We start from the raw sequence: 11206 nt of genomic DNA on the forward strand, positions 1-11206 counted from the left end.
CCAGAGTCGGTCACGACTGGACCTAATGGTCAGGGGTCAGGGGGCCCTTTACCTTTACCTTTTATTGAAAAAGCACGAACATCTTCTAAATAAACCCTTCATCTCACACATTTCTCTGCACATCTCTACATAACACCTTGATAACTAGTTCATGAAACTTCTGACTGCTCCTGATGTGTTGGTTGTTGCTTTTCATAAAATGCAGCTAATCGGGCTGTAAAGTAGATAGCATCAGCAATGGATTTGGGGGGGGGTTATTAATTGCTTTCCTAATCTGTCCACATAATGCTGCAATGGACTTCATTTTGCTACACCCCAAATATATCAGATTCCAGCTTTCAGTTCCCCGTAAAAACAATGGTTCTGATCTATGCTGATGAATTATTTTATTTCAAAATAAAACAGAGTATTTGCAGACCCTCCTCGCTTACTCAAACCAACAGGTTTGTTTGGCTCATGTGAAGTGCTTATGAACCAATCTGGGAACTCTGCAGACTGTAAAGAGCATGTCTCTTCGCTCCCATCAGTTTTGCTGTAGAAGGTGAAGCTCTTGAATTCCTCGTTTTTTGCATAAAGCTGACGAATTTCTCTCTCCTAAGAAAACATGAAAACTCAGATAGAAAAGTCACATGGTATTAATTGGACAGCATAGTTTCTGGATTAACAATAAATAGTCCATTTCAAAGCTTGTGTTCCATGCCAACAGTTTCTATTATCGTTTTTCTTCTCTGTGTTTTATACTACTTCATTTTTTAAAAAATAAATAAATGGGGAAATATCAGAAACCAGTAATTAAAGTTCATTCTAATTAAAGGACGGTTTGGAACTAATTACCCAACAGTGTTGACAGGACATAATGAAGCAGGCAGAAACAGCAAGCACAGGAACCTTTTAATTAAAGGCACAATAGTCTCTAAAATCCGGAATTATGCTTTGCCTGTCCACACTGGGTAGGCTAGCGCAACAATCACATTCTGTCACAAAAAAGACTGCCACCAATCATGTCTGGGGGAGAAATAGGAAGGATATGTAGAATGCACTGTAATCTACTGTTACCGGTATATATAAAACACTGTAATGTGCATCCATGTAAGCATTCTCTGTAAAAAGGGGGCAAACAAAAGATAGTCATTCCAAACAAAGTGTGGAGAAGTATCCCTAGGTCTCAGTATTCCTCCTCTGTAAGCAAAGACTACTAGTCATCTTAGTACAGAATACCAGGACTGTCTTTAGCACAGAATATACATAATCCTAATCATAGAGGACAAACATATTCTGTGACATATTCTGTGACATGGGGGATTCCCTTTGTATAAGGGCTGCCTGACTATTGAGAGAGGGGTTCAAAGATCTACCGAGAAGGACTCCACCTTTAATCCCAACTCTATAAGTACTCTTGAAAAGATAGGAACTAGAGTTTTATTTTTCCAAAGCCCAGTCACAGACTTTAACAAAAACATGTTATAACCAGCAGGATAGGTTAATAACCATGCAGAGAGTGTAGATGGGATGAATTGCAAAACAACAACAACAACAACCACAACCACAACCACAACCACAACCACACACACACACACACACACACAACCCATTTCTGATATAAGTGGTTCAGGTAATATCCAACCAGATACAGCATTACTTAGATTCATTTCCTAATGCTTTGAACTTCCATTAGATAAGAACTAGTCTGTTCAGACCTGTTGAACTATTGAAAAAAGTTAAACTGTAAACATAGACTGGAGATAAAACCAAGGATATTTGTCTATTCAGGCCAGGGTTGGTTCTCAACAGAGGTTGATGAGTGTCATAGACTCTAGAATGGTGCTCTTGACATGCATTGGAATATAGTCACTATCTTCATGACAAGGTAATTTCTTAGGGCCATAGGACTGTGGAGTTGGAAGGGACCATGAGGGCCATCCAACCCAACCCTCTGCAATGCAGGAATCTTTTGCCCAATGTGGGGCTTGAACCCACAACCCTGAAATTAAGAGTCTCATGCTCTACCGACAGCTCTCTCAGGACAGAGTGAACTTAACAACTGAAACTGAACTACAACTACACCTGAAACTCACCTCCAACTTTAGTTGAGGTTGGCCTTCACCAGGCTTCACACAGAACAGGGTGTAGCTCTTATCTCTGAGGCCAATAAATATAGGTTGCTTTTTTTGATCTAGAGAGTGGTTCGGGAGTACAACCATTAACTCATCTGGAGAACAACAGAGAAACAGGTTAAATGGTACATGAGAGAGTGAAAGGCATCTTTCAATGGTGCAGGAGTTTTGGATGAGAAGATACTAATTGGAAGGTGGTGGCGGTGGCGGTTGTTCTTGTTGTTACATACATTCATATCCCATCTTTCATCTTTCATAGAGTTCAAGGTGGTGTACATGGTCATACCTGCCAAGTTCCTCTCTGAAAAATAAGGGACCAGACCGGAAGTAGCATACCGGAAGTAGCGCAGTGGCCATTTTGGAACTGGGCGGAGCATGCTCAGAAGTGACTTTTGATGCTGCTGTGCCCAGTTCCAAAATGGCTGCCGCACCAGAAGTCGTGCTGCAGCCATTTTGGAACTGGGCAGAGCAGCATCAAAAGTCGCTTCTGAGCATGCTCCGCCCAGTTCCAAAATGGCCACCGCGCCAGAATAAACCGGGGGAAAACTAAAAAAAACGTTTTTCGGCTGGGGACAGCCGGAAAAGTGGGGGTTTCCCGGGGAAAACGGGAGACTTGGCAGCTATGTACATGGTCCTCACCCATCCCATTTCATCCCTGCAATAACCCTGCGAGGCAGGTTAGGCTGAGAGATAGTGACTGCCCCATGGTTAACCAGTGAGCTTCATGGCTCAGTGGAGATTTCAACTTTGGTCTCCAAGGACCTAGCCTAACATCTAGCCACTACATCATTTTGCTTAACTGTAAAATTTACTGGTGCTGATAGGGTCAATATACACAAACAGAAATCTTCATATATGGGGAGGAATCAGAGTAGTGTAGAGATGATAGACGGTAGATAAGAGCATGGTCCATTTATCAGCAATGGCAATAGTCATGCACCCTATAAAAAGAGTGGCAAACCCAACACCTCCATTACCCAAATCCCAAATTTACAAATGATTGAGAAATGCATACAGACAAGAAGAGCTTCAGCAGCTACCTGATGAATTGGAGGTTTGTGGGGCTGCTATTAGTACGTTGTTCTGTAGGAAGAAGAAATTCTGGTTGACATCCCAAAATCTGAACAACCAGGGGTCCCTCTTCATATGATATTTTGCTGTACTTGAGGGATGCAAAGGCACTGGGGGAAAATATACATGCATAGATACATATTACACAAAAACATATAAACCAAGAGATATTTGGAGGAGGAAATGGCCAACTTGGTTAGCTCTGAACACCATCTTGCACCTTCTGTCTGTTGCCACATTTTTAATTTTTCTGCTACAACTGGATCTAATGTACATGAGACATTTCAGAAGTTGAGGCCACATACCAGTGATCTCTGGGGCCAGAAGCAGAAGTGGGAAGAGAAATGATTGCAAATTTAACCTATCACTAGGCTACTTTATGCACATTCTTCTTTCCACCCAGGCAGCCAAGAGCTAGAATCAGAGTTCAACGACATATTCCAGACCAGGGAGATACCCCAGGAAGGTGGGATTTGAGGCCACTGGAGGGTGTGTGACCTGGGAAGAGAGGGTGTTGCCTGGGGAGTGTTCCATGGACCATATCAAGAGGGCTGGTTGGCCATATTTGGCCCCTGAGTTTGAGGTTCCCGCCGCTCTAATACAGGTGAAACTCTGAAAATTAGAATATCGTTGAAAAGTGCATTTATTTCAGTAATGCAACTTTTTTTCTTTTAATTTTTACAAATGCTTTCTTTTGGACATTCCACAGTAATAAAACAAATAGTTACAATAATATGGAAATAAACAAAAATAAACATCACTATTACATTTCATTAATTACATTCCATTTATAATTGACCCGCCTAACGAAAAATAATTACAATTACAACAAATAAAGGCTTGACATATCTTGCTTTGCATGTCATGCATCTATCTCATATATTGGTTTCACCTTTTAAGTTGTGTTACTGAAATAAATGCACTTTTCGACGATATTCTAATTTCCCAAGTTTCACCTGTATATAGCATGAGAAGATGAATGCTTTGGTTGGTGTGGCAAGATTCGCTTTTTATATCTATTTGCTTATTTTAAAGCCTTTCAAGAAACCACCTGGGCTGGATCTCACATTTCCCATTTCTTCCTCGCCCTAGGATACCAACCAGTCTTCAGAGATAATGTCAAAAGACTCCTGGAGACAGACAAGAGTGTGATGCCTTGAAAACAAGGGTGGAGAAATTGCATCCCTCCAGATGTTGTTAGGTTCTTGACCCACATCAGTTTCAGCCAACATGGCCAAGGATCAGGGCTTTAAGGAAGCTGTAACTTGACAGCATTGGAGGGACACAGCTGTTTACTGCATAAATTGTAGAATTGTAGAGTTGGGAGGCCCCTTCATGGATCAATGCCTTGTCGTGGCGAAGGGGCTTGAATAACTCAGAGAAGCTATGAGCTATGCCATGCAGGGCCACCCAAGATGGACAGGTCATAGTGGAGAGTTTTGACTAAACGTGATCCACCTGGAGAAGGAACTGGCAAGCCACTCCAGTATCCCTGCCAAGAAAACTCCATGGACAAAGACAACAGGCATATAAAAGTTATGACGCTGGAAGATGAGCCCCTCAGGTCGGAAGGCGTCCAACATGCTACTGAGGAAGAGCGGAGGACAAGTACAAGTAGATTCAGAGCTGATGAAGCGGCTGGGCCAAAGCCGAAAGGACGCTCAGTTGCGGATATGCCTGGAAGCGAAAGGAAAGTCCGATGCTGTAAAGAAAAATATTGCATAGGAACCTGGAATGTAAGAACCATGAGTGGAGGTAAGCTGGATGTGGTCAAAAATGAGATGACAAGAATAAATATAGACATCCTGGGCATCAGTGAACTAAAATGGAAGGGAATGGGCGAATTCAGTTTGGGTGACTATCGTATCTACTACTGTGGGCAAGAATCCTGTAGTAGAAATGGAGTGGCCCTCATAGTCAACAAAAGAGTGGCAAAAGCTGTAATGGGATGCAATCTCAAAAATGACAGAATGATCTCGATACGAATCCAAGGCAGACCTTTTAACATCACAGTAATCCAAGTTTATGCACCAACTACCGGAGCTGAAGAAAGTGAAATTGACCAATTCTATGAAGACCTACAACACCTTCTAGAAATGACACCAAAGAAGGATGTTCTTCTCATTACAGGGGATTGGAATGCTAAAGTAGGGAATCAAGAGATAAAAGGAACAACTGGCAAGTTTGGCCTTGGAGTTCAAAATGAAGCAGGGCAAAGGCTAATAGAGTTCTGTCAAGAGAACAAGCTGGTCATCACAAACACTCTCTTCCAACAACACAAGAGACGACTCTACACATGGATATCACCAAATGGGCAGCATCGAAATCAGATTGATTATATTCTCTGCAGCCAAAGATGGAGAAGCTCTATACAATCAGCAAAAACAAGACCTGGAGCTGACTGTAACTCAGATCATCAGCTTCTTATAGCAAAATTCCAGCTTAAACTGAAGAAAGTAGGAAAAACCACTGGGCCAGTAAGATACAATCTGAATCAAATCCCTTATGAATACACAGTGGAAGTGAGGAACAGGTTTAAGGATTTAGATTTGGTGGACAGAGTGCCTGAAGAACTATGGATGGAGGCTCGTAACATTATACAGGAGGCAGCAACGAAAACCATCCCAAGGAAAAGGAAATGCAAGAAAGCAAAATGGCTGTCCAACGAGGCCTTACAAATAGCGGAGGAGAGGAGGCAAGCAAAATGCAAGGGAGATAGGGAAAGATACAGGAAACTGAATGCAGATTTCCAAAAACAGCAAGGAGAGACAAGAGGGTCTTCTTAAATGAGCAATGCAAAGAAATAGAGGAAAACAATAGAATGGGGAAAACCAGAGATCTGTTCAAGAAAATTGGAGATATGAAAGGAACATTTCGTACAAAGATTACCATAATCAAGGACAAAAGTGGTAAGGACCTAACAGAAGCAGAAGACATCAAGAAGAGGTGGCAAGAATACACAGAGGAATTATACCAGAAAGACATGGAGGTTTCGTACACCCCAGGTAGTGTGGTTGCTGACCTTGAGCCAGACATCTTGGAGAGTGAAGTCAAATGGGCCTTAGAAAGCACTGCTAATAACAAGGCCAGTGGAAGTGATGATATTCCAGCTGAACTATTTAAAATTTTAAAAGATGATGCCGTTAAGGTGCTACACCCAATATGCCAACAAGTTTGGAAAACTCAGCAATGGCCAGAGGATTGGAGAAGATCAGTCTACATCCCAATTCCAAAGAAGGGCAGTGCCAAAGAATGCTCCAACTACCGCACAATTGCGCTCATTTCACACGCTAGCAAGGTTATGCTTAAAATTCTACAAGGCAGGCTTAGGCAGTATGTGGACCGAGAACTCCCAGAAGTGCAAGCTGGATTTTGAAAGGGCAGAGGAACCAGAGACCAAATAGCAAACATGCGCTGGATTATGGAGAAAGCTAGAGAGTTCCAGAAAAACGTCTACTTCTGCTTCATTGACTATGCAAAAGCCTTTGACTGTGTCGACCACAGCAAACTATGGCAAGTTCTTAAAGAAATGGGAGTGCCTGATCACCTCATCTGTCTCCTGAGAAATCTCTATGTGGGACAAGAAGCTACAGTTAGAACTGGATATGGAACAACTGAGTGGTTCAAAATTGGGAAAGGAGTACGACAAGGTTGTATATTGTCTCCCTGCTTATTTAACTTATATGCAGAATTCATCATGCGAAAGGCTGGACTAGATGAATCCCAAGCCGGAATTAAGATTGCCGGAAGAAATATCAACAACCTCAGATATGCAGATGACACAACCTTGATGGCAGAAAGCGAGGAGGAATTAAAGAACCTTTTAATGAGGGTGAAAGAGGAGAGCGCAAATTATGGTCTGAAGCTCAACATCAAAAAAACCAAGATCATGGCCACTGGTCCCATCACCTCCTGGCAAATAGAAGGGGAAGAAATGGAGGCAGTGAGAGATTTTACCTTCTTGGGCTCCTTGATCACTGCAGATGGTGACAGCAGTCACGAAATTAAAAGACGCCTGCTTCTTGGGAGAAAAACAATGACAAACCTAGACAGCATCTTAAAAAGCAGAGACATCACCTTGCCGACAAAGGTCCGTATAGTTAAAGCTATGGTTTTCCCAGTAGTGATGTATGGAAGTGAGAGCTGGACCATAAAGAAGGCTGATCGCCGAAGAATTGATGCTTTTGAATTATGGTGCTGGAGGAGACTCTTGAGAGTCCCATAGACTGCAAGAAGATCAAACCTATCCATTCTTAGGGAAATCAGCCCTGAGTGCTCCCTGGAAGGACAGATCGTGAAGCTGAGGCTCCAATACTTTGGCCACCTCATGAGAAGAGAAGAATCCTTGGAAAAGACCCTGATGTTGGGAAAGATTGAGGGCACTAGGAGAAGGGGACGTCAGAGGACAAGATGGTTGGACAGTGTTCTCGAAGCTACCAACATGAGTTTGACCAAACTGCGGGAGGCAGTGGAAGACAGGAGTGCCTGGCGTGCTATGGTCCATGGGGTCACGAAGAGTCGGACACGACTAAACGACTAAACAACAACAACAAGAGTTGGGAGGAAGGGAGCGTGATAGGTCCACTCCACAAGTTCCGCATCCCTGCTTTAAGAGATGCATGTTATCCATAGCTGCCAAGTTATCCCTTTTTTAAGGGATTTTCCCTTATGCTGAATAGGCTTCCTCGCAAGAAAAGGGAAAACTTGGCAGCTATGATGTTATCTCACTGGGAGAAAGGCTCTCTTTAGGATCTGCAATACTGAATAGTTGGGAGTGTTGACATTTCTTATATCTTGCTGACTTCCAGAATTGTCTCTACATGCCTTTGATTTTGTGCCTCTGACTTGTTACCTCCCTCTGCTTCCATGTGGCTCCACCTTCTCCCCACCCCAGGAACAACCACCAGCCGAAGCAACTACAGTACTGAGCGATAGTTTAGCCTTCTTTGTTCCAATGGGATAGACCTGGCTGAATACCAAGTACAGAACTCTTGTTTAACTGCTTTAACTGATTTGCTGTTTAACTGGTTTCTCTAGGAAAGAAAAAACCCAACAGGCGATCATTATAATTCCATCTGCTGATACAGTTGCTGCTTTCCAGTCAGTCAAAGTCTCCGGTTTCTTTAGACATCCATTGTATCCTCATAGGATATGGCCATCAGTTTGGCTGTGTACGTTTTACCAGGTTGAAACACAGCCAGGTCATTCGTTTTCTTCCATTTGGCTTGAAGCTGGTTTGGAGAAAAACATATCAAGAAACTACAGGATTATATTATTATATTATCTGGAGGATATCTGCAATTGTGCAGGCACACTTTTCCTGGCGCAAAGATTTTGGAGATGTAATATTAAGGCTTTTGTTTTCAAATGCTCCTGGGCCCTAATTGCTTTTGTGGGAAGTTGCCAGAGGGGGACATGTCCTCACTTGGTTAGTACACCTATTGTGTGGGTAATAAAAAATAAAGCCCCTTTAAATGTAGTTGATTGAAATGAACATTCTAGAATCTATAGAAATCAGAACATGAATTAGGTCATATTCATTTCTTTACAACTATGTGATACTTTGGTATATATATATCTGATATTACATACCACATATGGAACATTTATTTTGATACCAAAGAGGGTGCTCTGTTTAGTTGTTAGTGGTGCTTTTACAGACCGTAGAAATTATCCAGAATTTTTTGTAGTTGCTATTTCTACAACCTGTGTTGTAAAGCACTCAGAGATTTGTTTAAATATAAATATTAAATTTTAAGTGTTCATTAATGGCTATATGTTTTAAATATTGATTATGAAATTTCAAACAAGAAGAAGAATTTTTTACATTGGCTAAATATGCAGTTCGGGTCCTTTTCTAGGGTAACAAACAGAAAAATAAGAAGTTGTTTTTCACCTGATATTGGCCCAAATGAAGTGAATAAATCTGCCATTTCCTCATCCCAAGTTTTCTTCCTCTTGGCTTCTGCCTTGTCCAGCTCACATTTCTGGGGTTCCATCTCTACAGTGTCTCCCTCTTTCTCCAGTGCTTTTATAGAATCGGTTGAACTTCAGGCTCTTGGGTGCTTTTTCTGCAGTCACAACAACAGTCCTAAGAGGCAGCTATTAAAAGAGATCGATATCATAGGCCATGATTCCTGATGAGCAGAGTCCTGACAGCACCCCAATCTTTCCAAAGAAAGATGGCTGTGGAGCAGGTCCATGGCTTGCCCTCTGCCAGGGATGGGGAACTTGCGGCCCTTCAAATATCATTGGACTACAACTCCCATCAGATCAGCCCCAGCCAGCATGGCTAATTGGTCTGGGATGATGGAGGTTGTAGTCTACAGTATTTGGAGGATCGCAGGCACCCCATCCCAGTCCTATGGCCTATGCTGCAGTCTCAATTTGAGAAGAAAGAGTAATGGATTACTACTGGGGGAAAAATATAGAGTGAATGGCCTCATTGCAAGCTGCCTTTTCCTGAATCAGACTATTGTCCCATCTAGCTCAGTTTTGTCTACGTTGAGCAGCTGCCCAGAGGACCCCCAGGCCGGAGTCTCTTCCAGTCCTATCATACAGGAAGGCATGGAAAGAGGAAGCCATGTGTGGCTGGATTTTTAAACAGTGGGGTCACATCCCTATGATATATTTAAAACACATTTGTACCATTGTAACAGTGATGGTTTGGCTTTCCCAAAGGAATCCTGAGAACTGTAGTTTACCCCTCACAGAGCTTCAGCTCCCACCCTTAAAAACTATAGTTCCCAGGATTATTTGGGGAAAGGCTGTGCTTTAACTATTGCTTTCAATGTCCAATGTAGATGTGACCTGCTCTCTGCTATAGAGCTAATAGCAGGTTTGACAGGCCAGGGAAGAAATTTATTAAGGAAACGCACAAGGTAGCTGACAGGGGTATAATCATAATAAACCAAAACTGGTTTTTTTAATAAAAAAAATGGCAAGCTATAAATCAGGTGGGAAGGACCTGTGGTCCTCCAAACACTGTTGAACTCCAACTACCAGCAGTCCCAACCAAAATGAAGAATGGTTACAGATGATGGGATTTGTAGTCCAGCAACCTCTGACTGCCAACAGTTTCCCATTTCCCATCAGAAATGGAAATCTGAGCTGTTCTCATTCTTAAAATTCCAGGGAAATATATTTAGCTTTGCCCCCCAATGACCATAATGATAGGAAATTTAAGTATTTAGAAATGGGGCAAGAGAAGGGCTATACACAAAAATATTTGCCTTACGGGAAGCAGAGAAGAGCCGTCCCAGCCAAAATGGCGCCATGGGGTTGTATTCACTGCAACCTGCCTGCCATTGACCAAATAGTCAGGCAAGCTGCAATCCACTTCCTGGGCCTGGGTGAAGCTGATAAGAGTTCACCCAAGCCCGGGAAAAACTCTCGCCTCCAGCACAACCACTGGATAATAATAATAATAATAATAATAATAATAATAATAATAATAATAATATATTATTTATACCCCGCCCATCTGGCTGGGTTCCCCCAGCCACTCTGGGCAGCTTCCAACAAAATATTAAAATACAGAAATCCATCAAACATTAAAAGCTTCCCTAAACAGGGCTGCCTTAAGATGCCTTCTAAAGGTCTGGTAGTTGTTATTCTCTTTGACCTCTGGTGGGAGGGCATTCCACAGGGTGGGTGCCACTACCGAGAAGGCCCTCTGCCTGGTTCCCTGTAACTTGGCTTCTCGTAGCGAGGGAACCGCCAGAAGGCCCTCGGCGCTGGATCTCAGTGGATCCAGGGGAGGCGTTGTCGCTGTTCCACATTTAATTTTTCTTCTCTCCTTTCTTTATGCTTCCACTGCTCCCTTATTTTTATTCAATGCCCCCCCCAATTGCACCTGAGGCTACTACCACCACCCCCTGGATGGTTCCAGCGCCCCACAGATGTGGCTTAGCCCCTGTGGGAAACGCTGATCGAGTCCAAGAAAAGAAAGTCCAGAGTGGTAATCGAAGGGACAGTACCTGTGCTGATTTGGGAAGCCCGGCACCTTGAGCTGCAGATTC

The 11206-nt window shown here is 42.7% G+C and overlaps 1 protein-coding gene across 2 annotated transcripts; it reads right to left on the minus strand.

Annotated features, from left to right (window-relative positions):
- Positions 1-369: 369 nt before the first annotated feature.
- On the minus strand, positions 370-11206 carry LOC118097305 (interleukin-1 family member 10-like). 2 transcript variants are annotated; one of them, XM_088657851.1, is made up of 5 exons: positions 11165-11206; positions 9082-9256; positions 3155-3295; positions 2076-2209; positions 370-594 (listed from the first exon to the last, which is right to left on the minus strand). In XM_088657851.1, the coding sequence occupies exons 2-5, from the start codon at positions 9182-9184 to the stop codon at positions 382-384; spliced, it is 591 nt and encodes a 196-aa protein (XP_088513977.1). In that variant the 5' UTR covers positions 9185-9256; positions 11165-11206; the 3' UTR covers positions 370-381. The 2 variants fall into 2 exon arrangements, with proteins under 2 accessions (XP_088513977.1, XP_034995938.3); XM_035140047.3 differs by lacking the exon at positions 11165-11206 and having other exon boundaries at positions 9082-9283.

The sequence above is a fragment of the Zootoca vivipara genome, chromosome 14 (genome assembly GCF_965207765.1).
Source record: "Zootoca vivipara chromosome 14, rZooViv2.hap1.1, whole genome shotgun sequence".
In the NCBI taxonomy this organism is placed as follows: Eukaryota; Metazoa; Chordata; class Lepidosauria; order Squamata; family Lacertidae; genus Zootoca; species Zootoca vivipara.

Excerpts from the sequence above, each read along its gene's own strand:
- LOC118097305 (XM_088657851.1), bottom strand. The coding sequence starts at position 9,184 with ATGGAACCCCAGAAATGTGAGCTGGACAAGGCAGAAGCCAAGAGGAAG. Across the intron at positions 3,296-9,081 it reads TTCATTTGGGCCAATATCAG|TGCCTTTGCATCCCTCAAGT; the intron begins GTGAAAAACAAC and ends ATTTTCCCCCAG. Across the intron at positions 2,210-3,154 it reads ACAAACCTCCAATTCATCAG|ATGAGTTAATGGTTGTACTC; the intron begins GTAGCTGCTGAA and ends GTTGTTCTCCAG.